Raw genomic sequence first — 19,820 nt, forward strand, 5'->3', positions numbered from 1 at the left:
TGCAGAACCGTATGCACTGTTTGTAGTAGTAGGCCCTTCTATCATAGTCATTGCTCAAGGTTGTCAGAAGGGATTGACAGATCCAAAGTTCAGCCCTCTCCAAAGATCATTACCACAAATAAACAACAAAGTTAGTGAGGTCAGCCATGACTAACAAGAAGTTATGGCACATGTTAATTGTCTAGCAGTAAAATATAGAGGTGCAATTTTTATACAGAAATACTTGGATCCAAACACAATACCTATATATTGTTTAATATGAGTGAAAAAGACATATTACTTATGTCATGTAATTTAATATCAATCTCGATAATATGTTTCTTATTGTTTACAAATAAAAACCAATATTAATCGATGGTTGCTCATTTTAACGAGGGTGTGAGAAAAAACCCTTAACTAGCAAAACAGTATGCAACAATCGTAATACCATTTTTTGTGGGCTCCGTTTGGTAAAAATGACACACATGGAAGAATAGAAAACAAATACGCAAATTTGTCATCATAGACACTGTGATAGGGGCTATGGACCATTGCGAAGGATCTTGTAGCCACCAATCCTACTATTTTCAGAAGGAAAAAAGTTTTTTTTACCGTAACAAGTTTTAGCTATGCATACATACGAAACAAAGAGAGAGTAATCACGTAAAATAAGGTCACGGCACCAAATCCGATCTTTTTCAGAAGATAATGAAGAATTTATTTTTTACTACAACCTTTCGTAACGAAAGGAGGTTTGCGCTTTAATCTAGAAGTGAAATAAACCGTTAGTATTGAAAAATCAAGTAGGAATTGAATGTCGGCACAATAAGTTTGGTATTTAGCGAACAGCAGCATAGTTGTACGGCCGAGCAGCACGAGGAGGATCAATGGCGGCTAGGTAGGGAGGTGCCCATACGTAAATTCGAAAACTCTTGATGGGCTCGCGTGCATTTGGCGCCCAACCATCGCGTCGCGTGGTTTGGCAGCAATCCAACCCTTCCCTCCCCTCCCCTGTGGAGTCAGGACGGAGCTCCCTCTTAAACCCCCCCGCCCCAAAAACGAAAATAAAAATCCCCCTTTCCTTCCTTCTCCCTCCTTTCGTCGCCGCCACGCCCGCTGCTTCTAGGGTTACAGCCTCTCGCACCTTCCGGAGCCTCTCCCCGCTGCGTCCACGACCTTCCGCCCCTGCTCACTCCACCCGCCGCCGCCATGGCGGACAAGCTCAGGGATCTGAGCCAGCCCATAGACGTGCCGCTGCTCGACGCCACCGTCGCCGCCTTCTATGGCACCGGATCTAAGGATGAGGTAATCTCTTTCGCCGATTCCTCGCGCTTGCTTGGTCGCCGGCGGCTCAGACTTAGGGTTTACTTGGTTCTCTCAAGCTTCCGGCCTCCAGGGTCTATCTGAGTTCAACGTGCTAAATGCTAATGCTCTTGTTTGGATAAAGTAGCATGCTTTGGCCGGTTAGGGTTTGTGGCGGCGAACAGCAGTCATAAGGTTTATTATGCGTCAACTAGGGTTCTGATGAAAGTGCTGATTGCATGCGAAACGGCCCGTCTTTGGTTGCTTCCTTCACATTGAGTGTTGGGTGGTTACGGCGCTGCACGTCCTCTTCACCGCAAGTTTACGCTAATCTAGGTGTTTACAATTGCTACGCCCCCCCCCCCCCTTCAGAAACAGTAGGCGTATTTCTTTTTGAAAAAGTCAAACTTTGTGTATTTTGACTAACATTTAATCAAATTATAAGAATGTCTTGTGTATACAACTAGGTTCACAATTCAAAATGATTTCACACTATATAGGTTTTGTAGCTATAAATGATATATTTTATGAGAAAACATTAGTCAAAACCTAACTTCGAAGACCGATCCTAAAAGTAATACGCCAACTATTTCTGAACAGTGGGAGTACTTATTAGTGCAAATCGAAACATTTTTGATATCTTTTCTGATGCTAAGTGTTACCTCTCATCACCAGGCGACCTCTAACATCGTTATTGTGTCTCTTTGTAGCTTTATTGATTCGACAATGTCTGTTAATAATTCTATCCACTGCTTTTCGTTTCAGAGGATTGCCGCTGATCAGATACTGCGCGACCTACAAAATAATCCAGACATGTGGCTGCAAGTCGTCCACATTCTTCAGAATTCTCAGAACTTGAACACCAAGTTCTTTGCCCTGCAAGTAAGTTTGTGCACTCCAGTACCTGTCTTTATACATGTGAGGGTAGCTTGTAACTGAAGGATGACAGATGCCTTGTTTACATCTGGGTTGATGATTTCCAGCACTACATGCATTTCAAATTTTCAGTTTACTCGTTACATTAAGTACTTGCTTGCATGGTCATAATAAGAGAAGCTTGTTTAACATTTTCTTTCAGAATGCATAGCCAAATGTAAGTGATCATAAGGTTGAATAATATCGAGGTTTGACATATCTGAACACCTAATAAGGGTCACACTATATGGAAAGCTGATAGGGTTATGCTCTAGCGTGGTTGATACAAATGAAACTACCTTTTTCTTCCCAGAACGGGCACCCCTGCTTTCCGTTACTCATAATGGAATTACATGTGTGTCCAGATAGAAACAAAACTACCTAATCAACACTTTCTTTATCAAGATAAGAGATTTATTTGTTTATCATCATTTGTTACGATGTTACGACTTGTCAGGAACCCCACTTTCAATAACTCAATATTATAGTTAAATCTAGAGATTTTGCTTTACATGAGAATAAGAATGTTGATTCAAGGGTAGTTCTTATATTGTCTTAAATCAAGTATGTTAACTAAGAATGATCTGAACAAAGTTTATCTCATCTGCCTACACCAAAATAATTCCAGTTCTCGTACAGGGATAAATTTTTTGTTGTCAACTATATTTCAAGCCAGGACAAATGAGTCCTACTTTCAGTTCTTGTTGGTTTGGTGCGTTATTTTGTCCACGAACATGTGTAACACGTGGTGATGATCAGGCATGCGAAGTACGTAACGAGTATTAAGTCATCGTCACTTACAAAGCTTTGTAAGATTCTAACTTCTAATGTAGGAAAAAGAGGCCAAAGTAAACACTATCTAGGTTGTTAAAGGGAGCTAGCAGTTAGCAAGTGGGCTAGCGGCGGGAAACTGGGTAGGGTACCTTCACAGCTTTAGCATGGGGCTGTATATGACTGTATTGATTGCTATTTTGTGCGCTAACCAGCATTTTCAGTAGGACACCCCTACTCAGTGTGCATGTGCACATGTGTATTGCATATGAATCTTTGGCTGGTGTGTTTAATCTTTGGCATGTGCTTACTTTGTTACAAACATCAATGTAGGTGCTTGAAAGTGTTATCAAGTACAGGTGGAATGCGCTGCCTGTTGAACAACGTGATGGCATGAAGAATTACATATCCGATGTTATTGTGCAGGCAAGAATTAGTATCTGTGTTTTCTATGGAAATTATCAGTGCTGTTTTTTCCCATTAATGAATCTTATTTGATTCCATCTAATTCTTTTTTTAACTTCTCCTTTTTTACTCTTAACAGCTTTCCAGCAATGAAGTTTCCTTTCGACAAGAGAGGCTATATGTTAATAAACTCAATATTATATTGGTGCAGGTAAGCTGTACATTTAGCACCGTTTTTATCTTTTGGATATGTAGTTTGCAAGGTCTGACTCATGTTCTGAATTTATTATTTACCCCCAACCATGATGCTTTGTGTTCTCTCTCTCTCTCTCTCATGGTGCATCCCTGTTATAGGTCCTGAAACATGAGTGGCCTGCCAGATGGTCATCCTTCATCCCTGATCTTGTTGCAGCTGCAAAGAGTAGTGAAACAATATGTGAAAATTGCATGGCAATATTGAAGGCGAGTTATTTTTTCTATTTTTAATTTACATATTGGAACGGGTATTGACTATTCAACAACATGCAGCTTCTAAGTGAAGAAATTTTTGACTTTTCAAGAGGTGAAATGACACAACAAAAGATTAAAGAACTGAAGTCTTCACTTAACAGGTTGGATTCTGTTGTCAACTTGTATCTTTTTTGGCTGCCTTGTAGCTTCTGCTTGATAAATAGACATTCATTCAATCCATATTGTATAGTTGAGGTAGGAATATTTTTATTTTAACATTGTAACCTAATTTTCTTTGTTGTTGGGCAGTGAGTTTCGGCTCATTCATGAGCTATGTTTATATGTCCTATCTGCAACACAAAGATCTGAGCTCATCCGTGCTACTTTGGCGACACTTCATGCTTTCTTATCATGGATCCCTGTTGGATTCATCTTTGAGTCACCGTTGGTCTGTGGATGATTACTGAAGTTTTTGAAAGATCTTATCTCAACTGTATCTATGAAAACGCAGGGCCTTACTTTTCTTTTTTTTGATTTAGCTGGAGACATTGCTGAAGTTCTTCCCTGTGGCTGCTTATCGGAATCTTACACTTCAGTGCCTAACGGAGGTAAATGAAAACATATTGCCCTCTGTGCCTAATTTAATAATATGTCATAATTTCAATGGAGCAATGGAAAGATAATTATCCACTATTTTTGGGTGCTTAATATCATAATATGTAATACTAATCTGGCCCTTCTGCATTGAAGTCATTTTCTTTGCTGGATCAACGCTATTTTTATTTCCTTTTCTGATACGTCGAGCTACCTTGCAGGTTGCTGCTCTTCAGTTCGGTGATTTTTATAATCTGCAATATGTGAAGATGTATACAATTTTCATGATGCAGCTGCAGGTAAAACAACTGAATTTCAAAGAACTATGCTCTTTTTTTATGTAAGTAATTCATTTCTCCAAAGATTTAACATGTTGAAGTTTTCTGCCCTTGTGTTTATAGGCTATTCTTCCTCCTGAAACAATCCCAGATGCCTATGCTAATGGTTCCAGCGAAGAACAGGTACACTCATAATATATTAGCTAGCGGTGATTATTGTTTTCTCATTTTGGTTTGTATCACTGCATTAATATACACACTTTATGTTAACTTGGTGCAGGCATTTATACAAAATCTTGCACTCTTCTTCACGTCTTTCTTTAAGGTAAGCCCCCTCTGCATCCTGGATTTAATCAAGTATCCAATACAGGATGAATTTTTGGGATAATTAACATTTTTTTGTAGCATGCCATGTTTGATGTTTCCTATTACACTTTATCACCTTTCGTTTGCTTGTCATTTGAAACACTAGAAAAAAAGAAATGCTAATGTGAAAGAAGATGCCATATAAAACATGATTCTCCAATTGATCTGACCCTTTTATGATGAATGCAGAATCACATGCGTATACTGGAAATAACTCCAGAAAATAGAGCTGCTTTACTTCTGGGTCTTCAGTACCTTATTGGAATTTCATATGTTGATGATACAGAGGTTTTTAAGGTAGGAATGCAGGACTATATTTGTCATAAAGACATGGTGTTAGTAAGGCCACCTTACGACACCAGTTGATTTACAGGTCTGCTTTTTATTTATGAAACTTTACAGGTCTGCTTGGATTACTGGAATGTGTTTGTTTTAGAGCTATTTGAAGCACACAATCAAATGGAACCTGCAGCAGCTGTAAGCATGATGGGACTTCAGGTGCTTTTATTTATTTATTTATTGTTATATTTTGAAACATTATCCGAATAATGATTTCGATGTCTTTGATGTTCTGTTGTTGTTTCTTGCTCTGGGGATCTCAGAATTTATATCCTTTTGTGCTTCTAAATTCTGCATCTCATCACAACTATACTGTAGGCTCAGATGGTTCCTGGAATAGTAGATGGGACCGGCACAGCTGTTCAACAAAGGAGGCAGCTTTACTCGGGTTCACTCTCAAAACTAAGGATGTTGATGATATGTCGGATGGCAAAGCCTGAGGAAGTATTGATTGTTGAAGACGAAAATGGCAATATTGTACGGGAGACAATGAAAGACAATGATGTTCTTGTTCAGTACAAGGTTAGTAACAGGATTACCTAATCATTCTTGTCTTCTCCCTCCCTGCAATTCACACGCTCTGTGCTTTATCAGCTGTGTAAGTTTCCAACTGATGTGAAACACACTTTCCTTAATAATACCAGATCATGAGGGAGACACTAATCTATCTGTCTCATCTTGATCACGAGGATACAGAGCAACAGGTATGCTGCCCTCGCCATTACTTATTTATATTTAAGAACAACTATTTCTAATATTACACTATGCTAAGCTTGCTCACAGTATATGATATCTCCTGCACTCTTTCCATGTTGAGATGGCATAAGCTTTGGCTGAAACATGAATGAAACTGGTTACAAATAGGTGTATAATAGTTTCAAAAGTGGCTTACAGTGTTTACAGTGTAGTTATTATTTTGATAGTGAAAAGGGCCAATTCTGTGTAGTCGTGGAGGCCATTGCAAATATCAGTTCTGGTTCTATATTTGCCTTTTGTGAATTGAAACCAGCAGTTAAGGTTAATTCTTCTGGAACTCCAGATGTTAAAGAAACTGAGCAAGCAATTAAATGGAGAAGACTGGAGTTGGAATAACCTCAATACTCTTTGCTGGGCTATTGGATCGATATCAGGTTCTATGGTAGAGGAGCAGGTTCGCATGCTGCTGTTCTGTTCCTTTTTTGGCCTCTTGCAAATACTTTGTGAATAATCAACATTTCAATAATGTTACTATAACTGTCTTCTTTGCATGCATTGTGCCAGAATTATGAATTGTTCATGTGGACCTCTTGCAGGAGAATAGATTCTTGGTTATGGTTATTCGTGATTTGCTAAACCTCTGTGAAATCACAAAGGGAAAAGATAATAAAGCTGTCATTGCAAGTAACATCATGTAAGCATTTTCCCCCAGTTAACTCTTCTATATAATAACAAATTATGGCTTGGCTGATTTATGATTTCATTGTTAGGTATGTTGTTGGTCAGTATCCTAGATTTCTCAGGGCTCATTGGAAGTTTTTAAAAACTGTGGTCAACAAATTGTTTGAGTTCATGCATGAGATGCATCCTGGAGTTCAGGTCAGTGGTGCCTTTGCCTTTTCTGGGTTGGCAAAAAGACATCATTTTATTTTCCATGTAGTTTGTGGTCATCTTCCCTTCTTTGAGCATGTGGTTGAACCAGTCATTTATTGTGTGTTTGCGTCTTTAGCATAATCGGTGGTTGATGCCTCTCTCTTGTTCTTTTTTATTTTGACCTATATTTGCATATGCACATTATTTATAGTGCCACTTTCAACTGTGCACATCTTCTATGAGTACCATATGTAATGCATGCTATGTGTGGCTGGTTGCAGGATATGGCATGTGATACTTTCCTGAAGATTGTCCAAAAATGCAAGCGCAAGTTTGTGACACAGCAGGTAATTGGCCCTTAATATTTGTCCAAAAATTCAGGAATTTGCCCTGATGTTTGCATGATAGAAATTAGTTGGTGTTTTATTTATAATTGTTTACTGTCTGAATGTTTATGGATTTATTCAATTTAGTCATCAACTGCTATAACTGTTTGTTGCTACTGCTTCAGTTGGTTTGTTAGTCTTAAATTCAGGCATATTTTGTTCAATCTCCTACATAGCTCTTTGCCGCGTTCTGAATTTTCATGTTTGAGCATTTTTCTCCAGGTGGGCGAGAGTGAACCATTTGTTTCTGAACTTCTGACCAACCTTGCTACAACAATTGCTGATCTGGAGCCACATCAGATTCATACGTTTTACGAATCAGTATGTTGAACAAAATGAACAAAGCTGGGTCCAATTAATATAGCCATTATTAATAGCTTTTTTTACCATGTTCTGCACTCATTTCTCAGGTTGGCAACATGATTCAAGCCGAATCTGATAATGCTAAGAGGGATGAATACCTCAAGAGATTGATGAGCCTTCCTAATCAGGTTCCATGTTTTGTATTCTGGCATGCACTTTAGCTTTTATATATGTATTTTTTAGTATGATTTTGACATGGCTGCATTTTTTGTTTTATGATTTTGCAGAAATGGGCTGAAATAATTGGACAGGCAAGCCAAAGCATTGATATCCTGAAGAACCAAGATGTTATCAGATCAGTCCTCAACATTTTACAGGTAATAAAATGGAGGCTGAAGAAATCCAATTTACTTTTGTTGTTTTGCTTCTTCTGTAAACTGCGACAATGCTGGCCAGAGATTGCTTTAAGTTGCACTTGTATCAAGGGTCAGCCTCAGAGCTGCTTATGAATCATTCTAGCAGAGGCCAATAAGTAATTTCCAGATTGGTGTTGCTGGCTGTCATGTAGCAAACACATTTGATCGCGTTGGGTTTTTTTTTTGTTCTTAAGTCCCAACTTTTGAATGTAAAATGCTATCAGAGTTTGGAATCTGCGAATAGTTTGGCTGGCCCACCATGTTCCTTTCGAATAAGATTGTAGATGGCATGGCAGCTGATCTTTGCTGTGGAGTTTAGAGGTATGGGTACTTCTGGGTAGGGTCGATAAACCATTATCTCGGCTGGTTTGCTTTACGAATATCGGGAATTATCCCTTTCTTCAAGTAATTCGGTATACCCATACTTTGTGTAGATCTCCGAGTGTTGATTGTTTACTAGTTGTAGCTTGACACTTGAACGCGTAATTCATCTATCCAAAGTGTTTTTCAAGCACACCGTAGAGGGTTTAATATGGCATTTCCACCAAACATTATATTTTGAACACTATCTGCAACCATTATCCATTATTTGTTGTTGCATGTTCTCCTTAATTTGTGCTAAGTTGAAACAATGCTGCTTTAGGGTTTCCTTTCAATGTTTGCATATTTCAAGGTTGTCAGGATCCCAATACGTATCTTAGAATCTTACGATCTTATGATCCCACGAATCCAAAACGATACGGATCAGTCCATGGATCTTAATTTCATAGGATCGCGTAGGATTGGTGGGATCATACATAGAATCCCGATCCTGACAACTTTGTTGTCAACATCTAATGTTGGGTAAAACTTATGATTAATCAGGTTTTAGTAGTCTAATTTGTCGTCCTTTTTACTCTTTACATGTTGTATGTTAAATAATGTTATAATTTATGTACGGGACTTCTTAAATGATTGAATTATGATTAAGTAATGTTTAAAATTAAGTTTAATTGAAATTGATGTGAATAAGTGCACTTAAATTTACAAAGTCTAATTAAATTTATCGAAATCAACATTATAGACTTCCATTTCTTAGAACATGTTGCAATTTTAAAAAATATATATGTATTTTCAAAATCTGATAGAATCATGATACTACGGTCTTACCTAGGATCCCGATCCTGACAACCTTGGCATATATTACTCCTGGGGTACTAACATTATGCTGTCATCTGTGCTTTCAGACAAACACAAGTGTTGCGAGCTCCCTTGGACCACACTTTTTCCCACAAATTTCGCTAATTTTCCTGGACATGCTGACAGTCTACAGGTATTTATATTTTTTGCATCATTCATCATTATTGTATCAGCTGGCATCTCCTATAGTTAAAATGCCAGATCTGAAAAGAGAACTTGCTGATGCTGCCTTGTCTCACCATTCCCTGTGCACTTAGGCAGGATAGGATGGCTCTGCCCTTGGCAAGCAGCCAATACTTATGAGGCTGGCTCTACCTGCTTCATTCTGGCCCAATTTTTTTTCTTGTTCAGTCCATGCTTAAATTGGCTTAAAGTGCTAGTTTGCTATGTAATTACTCATTGTACCTCCTCCATATTCCTGTTCTGATAGCACTGGTGCCTTCATCTCATTTCTTCAATGCTAATGGTTCACTAGCTAATGCACCCTTTCCTTTCTGTTGTGTATTCTCTTCATATCAGAATGTACAGCGAGCTTGTATCAAGCACTATTGCTGAAGGGGGACCCTTTGCCTCAAGGACATCATTTGTAAAACTCCTGAGGTATGAATTATTGATTTTTGTACTTCTCTTTCTTATTTCGTTTTCTTTTTACGAGAAGGTAGTTTCCCACCTTTACGGAAGTTAGGATGTGAGTACTGTCATGGGCGCGGGCCATATGGCCTAGGACGAGACCAGGAGGGTGTGGTGTTCATGTGCCGCAGAGGGTGAACAGTACATATGGTACTGTAGCAAAGTCCGTTCCTCGGATTCCCGTTGGTTAGCTTGCCTGTTAGGTTAGATAAGATTAGATAATGAAGTTAGAGTTAGGGATCAGTTTACTTTAAATCAGATTTGTTTCTATCTATTAGGTCTATATTGTTAAGCAACCTTTCTCTATAAAGAGGGGAGTGTTATCAATGACGTGTAAGCAAGAAGTTAGAAGGAAAAGTCCTTGCCACGCCACGGGCTTAGGCTCCTGGCTCACAACCTCATTTTGTTGTTTTACTAAATCAAATTATATTTGTGACAGATCTGTCAAGAGGGAAACCCTGAAATTGATCGAGACTTTTGTGGACAAGGCAGAAGATTTACCACATATGGGGAAGCAGTTTGTTCCTCCAATGATGGATCCTGTCCTTGGTGATTATGCTAGAAATGTGCCTGATGCAAGGGAATCTGAAGTTCTGTCGCTGTACGCGACAATCATTAACAAGTATGCTTGCACTTTGTTGTTTGTTCTGTGTCATGTAGTTGCACCTGGCAAATTAAAATGATTTAGTTACTATGATTGCCAGGAATTCTCTATTGTTAGAAAATTGATTAGTTACTGTGGATACCTAGAGCTATCATTCTAATTTACATACTTGCACTTTTATTCAGCTATTGCTCATTAATATTCTATTTGTATCTTTGCATCATTTCTAATTGTTGAAAATTTTCCTGCAGGTACAAAGGTGAAATGCTTGAGGACGTGCCTCGTATATTTGAGGCTGTTTTTCAGTGCACTCTTGAGGTAGGAGTACTGTTAGTGAGTTGCTTTTGTTACTAATTTTGTTCAAGTACATTTTGACATCGCATTTAACTGCTTGTTCTGTCTTATCAGATGATTACTAAGAACTTCGAAGATTATCCTGAGCACCGCCTTAAATTTTTTTCTTTGCTCCGTGCAATTGGCACCCATTGCTTCCAAGCATTAATTCAGCTTTCTAGTCAGGTTAGTTGTAACCTCTTTTGTTTGCCCTGTTGATGTGAATTATTGATTTGAAATATGACAATTTGGAATTATCTGTTTTATCTGATTATTTGTAACGACATTTTGAAATTATTCTGATTATGGATTACTCCCTCCGTTTCGCAATGTTTGTCCATGGTCTCGGGAGTATCTGTCTCAAATTGTTTGTTCATTATGGTAACCAAGGATGTTTTATGGCCTATTTTTCTGCTATGCCCTTGAGTGCATGCATGCATTTACTCCAACGCTGATGAGTTACTTGCTCTCATCCTTGTATTGATTAGGGGTAGTATGGTCATCTCTATACATTTTTTCATTCGATTTCAGTATTTCTTGGTTTGTACGTAATGGTAGGCGTGGACAAATATTGCGAAACGGAGGGAGTAGTTGTAAAGCATTGCGATTTTCTTGATAAGGCAATTTATGGAGAGATATAGGGTACAAAAGAATGACTTGCGCATGGTATTCATTGACTTGGAGAAGGCTTATGACAAAATACCGAGAATTGTCATGTGGTGGGCTTTGGAGAAACACAAAGTCCCAACAAAATACATTACCCTCATCAAGCATATGAACAATAATGTTGTAACAAAGTGTTCGGATAAGTGTAGGTGTCACCGATAACTTTTCTTTTAAAATAGGACTACATCAAGGGTCAGCTTTGAGCCCTTATTTATTTGCTTTGATGATGGATATGGTCACAAGGGACATTCAGGGAGATATTGTGATTTTTTTTCCTATTTTGACCTTATTTGAAAACATTTTTTGAAAATGGACTGGTGGCAAAACTATTTCTAGTTTTGACCCCGCCGCTTCGCGCCACAGCCGACGGCGCGGATATTGACCGTATCCGCGCCAGCCATGATGGCGTGTAGGCCGGGGGTCAAAACTAGAAACAGTTTTGCCGCCAATCCATTTTCAAAAAATATTTTCAAAAAAGGTCAAAATAGGAAAAAACTCAAAGACATCCCTTGGTGTATGCTCTTTGCTGCCGATGTGGTGCTAGTTGACCAGAGTAAGATAAGGGTTTATAGGAAATTAGAGTTGTGGAGATATATTTTAGAATCAAAAGGTTTTAGACTTAATAGGATAAAAACTGAGTATATGAAGTGCGATTTCGGTGCTTCTAGGCATGAGGGAGAAGATGTTAGTCTTGGTGGAGAGGTAGTTCTCAAGAAGGATACCTTTCGATATTTGACGATGTTATAGAAGGATGGTGATATCAACAAAGGTGTTAGTCATAGAATCAAAGCCGAATGGATGAAATAGCGTTAAACTTTTGGCATCCTCTGTGACAAAAAGGTGTCACAAAAGCTAAAAGGTAAGTTTTATAAGACGGTGATTCAACCTGTGATGTTATATGGTGTCGAATGTTGACTAACTAAAAGGCGACATGTCCAACAGTTAAGTGTATTAGAGATGTGTATGTTGCGATGGATTTGTAGCCATACAAGAAAGGATCAGATCCGAAATAATGATATCTGTGATAGGGTAGGTGTAGTGCCAATTGAAGAAAAGTTTGTCTGACATCAGTTGAGATGGTTTGGACATATCCAATGAAGGCCTCCAGAGTCACCTATGCATAGCAGGATACTAAGATGTACTGATAATGTGAAGAGGTATGGGTCGACCAAATCTAACACGAGAGGAGTTTGTAAGGAGACTTAAAGGAATGGGATATCTCAAATAAACTATTAACGGATAGAAGCATGTGGAAGTTAGCAATTCACGTACCAGAACCATAACTTATGCATCAGTCTCTTTATACCGTTCTTTTATTTTGTTACTATTACTAGTATCTTTATTATCATTATTGTTTTTTACATCATTTTTTTAGTTGGATCTTGTGGGTTTTATCTCTAGTCTACCCTAACTTGCTTGGGACAAAGGCTGCAGCTACTGCTGTTGTTATTGTATCTGATTATTGGACAATCTTTTTCAGCAATTGAAGCTTGTGATTGATTCGATTAATTGGGCATTTAGACATACGGAGAGAAATATTGCCGAGACTGGCCTTAGTCTATTGTTGGAAATTTTGAGGAACTTTCAGGTAGAAAATATGTTCCACCCAATGTTGTCAGGATATAGATATTTGGAAGCTTACTATCTGGTATGATTTTCTTGCAGGCTTCAGGATTCCAAAATCAATTCTACAAAACCTACTTTTTGACAATTGAGCAAGAGATTTTTGCAGTTCTCACGGACACTTTCCACAAACCTGGTTTCAAGCTTCATGTGTTGGTGCTACAACACTTGTTTTGTGTGGTATGTTTATTCAATTTTTTCCTGTACTCTATTATTTGTATGTGTTCATCTAATATTAGATTTTCTAAAATGTAGGTTGATGGGCTAACTGAGCCTCTCTGGGATGCCTCCTCAGTACCATATCAATATACTGATAATGCTATGTTTGTTCGAGATTACACTATTAAACTTTTGGGGACGTCATTTCCTAACATGATGACAGCTGAGGTTTGGATGCAGCTACACCGCACTTGGGTTGCGTCATCAGTCATCACAAAACCTAATAAGTTTCCTTGCACAGGTGACCAAGTTTGTTGATGGCCTTCTTAGTTCAAAGCATGATCTTCCGAGCTTCAAAAACCATATAAGAGACTTCCTGGTGCAGTCGAAGGAGTTCTCAGCTCAGGTAACTTCCTCTGTTTCCCTTGCCACGAACATTATCCTGATTAACATATGTTTGAGGAAAACCGAAAGAGATAAATGGAGATAACTGGGACGTCACCATAAAATGTCTGGTTTCAGACTACCAGGTAGGATTAGTGATATGATTGTTGAACCCTTGGCCAAATGGGCCCTTAAATGTCAGGAGATTAGTGATGAATTTCGTGCCTGTTGCTTTGTATTCAGGTAACTTTGTGCCAGTTGTCTTCTGATGAATATTTGCTGTGGCTTCTTTTGTGCTTCCAGGATAACAAGGATCTATATGCCGAAGAGGCTGCTGCGCAAAGAGAAAGGGAACGCCAACGGATGCTTGCCATCCCGGGGCTCATTGCCCCTAGTGAATTGCAAGATGAGATGGTAGATTCATAGTGAGTGCTTTGTTGACTCAGCTTTTCTAATCTAGCTTCCTGTTTCTCGCTCCGGCCTCAGAATACCTCTGGAGCCACTCGACTTCCAAGTGCCCGAGTTTTCTTCCAGGTGGTGAAAGAAGGTGCCTGCTGTAATTTTATTTTTGGTTACCTCCACTTGATGCTGATTCCAAGATTTCTGGTAGTAGACCGGGAAAGGACAACTCAGTTTTGCCGCAAGAGCTGTTTTGGACTGCTACTGGTTTTCAGTACTCGCGTTGTCTGGTTGATGTGTTAGCAGCAGCTCTTGTGCTCGGTGTATTCTGCTAACATTGGTGCGTGTGCTTGTCCATCATATAGTATGATCGTGGCTAAACATTGTATTCTTATTTTAGTTTAGTTTATAGATCGATGTCATTCTGTATCAGGATATTATTCAGGCTGATAGGAACCTTATTAATATTCGTGGTGTAAGTGTACTATTCAGTGAAATATGTCATACCCATTTCTCCTTTTGTGCATTTCCATCCATGTGTGTATGGCTACGGACTTTTGTACCAAGGGTCTGTTAGGCTGCCCACCTTGTGTATTCAAACTATATTCTCTCAAATATTGCCTTGTCTGATATTTAATGTCAATGCCGGATTGCCATTGCGTTGAAGGAATGGGATATAATACTTAATGTTGCTTTCTTAACCAATGTATATACTTGAGTAGGTAGCCCTCCCACAGAACCAGAAAGGCATTACAGTACTATTCTAATCACTAATTGTCCGTCAACTACGTCTATATTGCATGGTGACGATCGTAGTAGAAATCTGCGCTCACACGTGTGGGGTCAAATGTATGTATGTCGTAACAGAAGGAGTTAGCATTAGAGATTACATATGTCTTAGTATCTGAGAATCAAGAGTTTGTTATGGTGTTCGGTTTTTCTTTAAAGAGCAACATAAGAGATGAATAAGAGGCAAGTAAGAATTGAATTAGTTATTTCATCCTATCCTCTTGATCCCATCTACCGAGCTTCAGGGTGATGAGGCTGAATGGGCCTTGTCTTTCCGTCGAGCAATGCTCTCTAACAATTCCCACAACATCTGGGATCAGATTCATGTTGTCCTCCTCTTGCCACTAACATGCTGGCCAACGACGACAAGGATGTGACCTAGACGCTCATGCAGGCCATCCTCACCAAGCTTGATCGTATGGAGTCCCTGAAAGGCTAACTTTGCGACATTGACCAACAACAGCGCACGCACAACCTAGCTATCAGCCGACTCGAACACGATCAACGCGAGATTGTTCCCACCGGCCGCAGTAGTGATCACCTCCAGCGAGTGCGTGATGGTCCCATGGGCCAAACATGCTTCCATAAGCTCGACTTTCCTAAGTTCAATGGCCAAGGCGACCTGCTGCCCTATCTCAACCGCTACGAACATTACTTCCACGGCCAGCGCACCATCAAGGAAGAAAAGTTTGGCTTGCAACTTTCCACCTCATTGACGCTGCCCAACAATGGTTTATGCGCGTCTAATGAGAAGAAGGAACCCCAACGTAGCCACGCTTCGCCGAGCTCGTCAATTTGCAATTTGGTCCTCCATTGCCCGCGAATCCTCTCGACGAACTGGCACTGCTCCCTCGGGCACGGTCTCTAACCGAGAGTCAACAGGTCCAGCTCTTCGCTGTGGGCCGCTAAGAACCTATGAGCCTCGACGTTCAGATACAAGCGCTGCAAACCTTGGAAATCGCCATGAACATGGCATGCTCGTTTGAACGCCGAGAACACGTAGTGGCCACGACATCTCGCGCACCCTGCTCATTGTCACGACATCTGTGCTCCTGCATGGGCCGTGATCTACTCGAGACACTCCTCGATGACTTCCAAGATGTCTTCGCCGAGCCCAAGGGGTTAGCACCGGCCAGGTCGCAAGATCACCACATCCACTTGTGTCCAGGAACATAACCAATAGCCATGCGCCCCTATCGCTACCCTGCCCTTTAGAAGAATGAGTTGGAGCGGCAATGCCACACTATGGAAGCCCAAGGTCTGATCCAACGTAGCACATCTGCTTTTTCCTCACCAGTGCTATTGGTCAAGAAGGCAGATGGATCCTGACGCCTATGCATGGACTATCGAGCCCTCAACGAGTGCACAATGAAGGACACCTTTTTCCATCCCGGTGGTCAATGAGCTCCTCAACGAATTGCATGGCGCCATCATCTTCACCAAGCTCGACTTGCGTTCAGGGTACCATCAGGTGCGCATGCACCTAAACGACGTGGCGAAAATAGTGTTCCCCACCCATGAGGGACTCAACGAGTTCTTAGTTATGCCATTTGGGTTGTCCAATGCTTCCGCAACATTTCAGGTGCTAATGAATGATGTGCCGCGACCATTTATTTGCCAGTTCATCCTCATGTTCTTCGATGACATTTCAATTTACAGCTCATCATGGTCAGATCATCTGTGCCATGTTCGTGCTGTTCTCAGCACCTTGCGCACCCACCAACTCTTCGTCAAGCGTTCAAAATGCTCTTTTGGCGAGCCTTCGGTCACATATCTCGGGCACAGGATCTCGGTAGACTGGGTAACAATGGACGCCAGCAAGGTGCAGTCATTGGTCAACTGGCCATCACTAAAGTCTTCGCACACCCTTCGTGGTTTCCTCGGGCTCGTAGGCTACTACAAGAAATTCATAAAAGATTTTGGAGCGATCGTAGCACCACTGACTGAACTACTCAAGAAGGATAGCTTCAGCTGGGGGCCTCAGCAGATGAGGCGTTTCAGGCACTCAAAATCACCCTCCCAACGTCGCCTGTACTGTCCTAGCCGAAATTCTCGCGACCATTCATGGTTGAGTGCAATGCATCCAGAACGGGGTTCGACACAATGCTCCACCAAAACGGTGGGCCAATCGCATATTTCAGTCGCTCCATAGAACCAAGACATCACTCATTGATGGCTTACGAACACGAACTCATCAATTTGGTCCAGGCAATCCTCCATTGGTGGCCATACCTATGACGGCGCCAATTTGTTGTCAAGACGGACCATTACAGTCTAAAATTATTGCTCGATTAGCACTTGGCAACAATCCTGCAACACCATTGGGTCAACAAGTTACTAGGATTCATTTTCACAGTCAAGTATAAGCTAGGGCATCTCAATCAAGCGGCTGACACACTCTCTCGCCGCGATGATGATACTTCCGCCCTGCGGGCGATCTCTGCGCCGAGCTTCAACATCCTAACAGAACTCAAATCGGCAGCAGCCAGGAATCCGGCCATAGCTGTGCCGCGGGAGTAGATTTCATCTGGTGCACTGGGGTTGCCCTGGGAGTTTAAGGAGGGTTTGATTACCTACAACCGTAGGGTGTATGTGCTGCCGTCCTCGCCCTTGCTCCCCATGCTGATCGTTGCAGCTCATGGGGAAGGCCATGAAGAAATCCAGAGAATATTGCAGAGGTTCTGTCGGGACTTTCACACGCCAAATGCTCATTTGGTAGTTCAGGAGCATGTCAAGGTATGCGTCACGTGCTAGCGCCACAAGACGGATCATCATGCTATCGAAAGTCTAGGCAGGCATTACGCTCGATTTCATCGAAGGACCGCCAAAGGTAGGAGGAAAACTGGTGATTCTCATAATAGAGGACGTGTTCTCAAAATATGCAAATTTTATTCCTCTCGCGCACCCTTACTCGGCGGAATCAGTGGCTATCGCATTCTTCTCTGAAACTGTTCATCTGCACGGCCTACCGATTTCCATTGTCTCCGACCGAGATCTAGTGTTCACATCGACATTCTGGCAGTCCCTGTTCCACACAATGGGAACCAAGTTAAATATGAGCACTGCCTTCCATCCGCAGTCATACGGGCAGTCAGAGGCGGTCAATAAGGTCATCACGATGTATCTTCGTTGCTTCACGAGCGACCATCCACGCAACTGGGTTCGATGGCTACCTTGGGCCGAGTTCGTCTAGAACACCTCCTTTCATACTGCTCTCCGAGACACTCCATTCCGTATGGTGTATGGGCGTGATCCGCCTTCTATACGCTCGTATAAAGCAAGGGAATGCCGGGTGCCGATAGTAGCTCAAACCATGGAAGAACGAGATGAATTCCTTGCGGAGGAGTCGTACCGACTGGAGCAGGCTCAGTCCTTTGCAAAGAAAGCCTATGATAGACTCCACACGAAGCAGATCGTCACCGTGGGCGATTGAGTTTGGCTTCGGCTCCGTCACCGTTCGCCAACATCTCTCCAACAAGAAACAAAAGGGATGCTTCGACTGAGGTTCTACAGTCCATATCAGGTCAACGCCATCATCAATGAGACCACTTTCCGACTGGACCTGCCATAGGGGAGTCACCTTCACAATGTGTTTCACTGCCGATCACTCCACCGTCGTTGCCTCTAACTCATAATAGCTCAGTGCTGCCTACTCTGGAGAAGGCTTTGAAGGGGCACCATGGTAGAGGTGCGCTCCAAGTGCTGATTAATTGGCTTGGGCAGCCAGATTCTGCTGTGTCATGGGAAGATGTCGAAATGCTCAACCACACCTATCTTGCTTTTCAGCTCGAGGACGAGCTGCCAGCCGAGGGTGGGAGAGATGTTATGTGGGGCCAAACGTATATACGTCGCAACAGAAGGGGTTAGTATCAGAGATTATTCTTATCGAGTCGCTTGCCATTAGATAATTTCGAATTAGTTAAACAGATAAGTTTGAGTTGTTAGCCATGTCTTAGTTAGTTTTTGAGAATGAAGAGTTTATTATGGCGTCCGGCTCTCCTTTAAAGAGCCGCGCAAGAGATGAATAAGAAGTAAGCAAGAATTGAATTGGTTATTCCATCCCATCCTCTCGATCCCATCTACCGAGCTCCAGGGTAACTAGGCTCGATGGGCCTTGCCTTCCCGTCGAGCAACGCTCTCCAATATTTCCCACAAGACACGTACCAAACTTTGATCAGAAACTTGTTGATTAGTGAGATTAAGGGAGTAACAGTTGATTTGACTTTTAACGCCAACTGAAATGAAAAAAGAAGCAAAGGAAATCAATTAACATCAAGTAACTAGAGTAGTATCCATCATGCATATAATCGAAAAGTAGCATTGTATTTGTATCGTAGCTAGGTAGGGTGCTGAGATGGATCCCAAGGATGCAAGTTCATGTCTACGCCGCAGGCACTGACTGACTTCACCTCCGAGCACGGAGCGGAGCACGCAACAAAAATGCCTGCCTGCCTGTCTGTCTCCCCCGGCTGGGAATGTCTCTCTCGTCGGCTCTGCTGTCTCTGTCTCTGTCTCTGTCTCTGTGTGTGTGTGTGTCTCCACGTGTGTCAACTAGCGACCTCGCACAGCTAGTGTCTGGTGAGCGAGTGACAGAGATTCTAATCCAGTCATGAGTGAATGGACGGAGGAGCCATTATCCATGAATAATCCAACCTTCCCCACTGCTACTGCTGGGGATGGGATGGGAGACCACCACACCTAGACTACCAGCATTCTTTCCTTCCTTTGAACTGCATGCATGTGGTCAGAAAAGCGATGATACACACCTAAGTAGCAGCAGTACATATTCATGTTCTGTAAAAAGCTACTCACTTTAAGCAGCTAGGAACCGAACCGAACCGAATGGACCATATACTATCATATACTGTAGGAGCTGAGTTTGCTGTTGTACTACTACACTTGCCACTAGTGGAAGTACATATATCTATGCAGTCCAGATGAGATGAGATGAGATGAGATGAACAAGTTAAACAGGTAGCAG

The 19,820-nt window shown here is 41.4% G+C and overlaps 1 protein-coding gene across 1 annotated transcript; it reads left to right on the forward strand.

The window, feature by feature from the left end:
* Positions 1 to 981: 981 nt before the first annotated feature.
* Positions 982 to 14,570, forward strand: LOC133914955 (protein EXPORTIN 1A-like). Its single transcript, XM_062357926.1, has 32 exons — positions 982 to 1,284; positions 2,047 to 2,163; positions 3,301 to 3,393; positions 3,512 to 3,583; positions 3,727 to 3,834; positions 3,901 to 3,983; positions 4,132 to 4,270; positions 4,362 to 4,430; positions 4,638 to 4,715; positions 4,818 to 4,877; positions 4,975 to 5,019; positions 5,250 to 5,357; positions 5,463 to 5,558; positions 5,718 to 5,921; positions 6,044 to 6,103; positions 6,439 to 6,549; positions 6,692 to 6,789; positions 6,866 to 6,974; positions 7,250 to 7,315; positions 7,577 to 7,675; positions 7,765 to 7,845; positions 7,945 to 8,034; positions 9,300 to 9,385; positions 9,772 to 9,852; positions 10,322 to 10,504; positions 10,738 to 10,804; positions 10,895 to 11,005; positions 12,966 to 13,073; positions 13,151 to 13,288; positions 13,364 to 13,495; positions 13,569 to 13,673; positions 13,955 to 14,570. The coding sequence occupies exons 1-32, from the start codon at positions 1,189 to 1,191 to the stop codon at positions 14,075 to 14,077; spliced, it is 3,216 nt and encodes a 1,071-aa protein (XP_062213910.1). The 5' UTR covers positions 982 to 1,188; the 3' UTR covers positions 14,078 to 14,570.
* The last annotated feature ends 5,250 nt before the right edge of the window (positions 14,571 to 19,820 follow it).

The sequence above is a fragment of the Phragmites australis genome, chromosome 4 (assembly GCF_958298935.1).
Source record: "Phragmites australis chromosome 4, lpPhrAust1.1, whole genome shotgun sequence".
NCBI lineage: Eukaryota > Viridiplantae > Streptophyta > Magnoliopsida > Poales > Poaceae > Phragmites > Phragmites australis.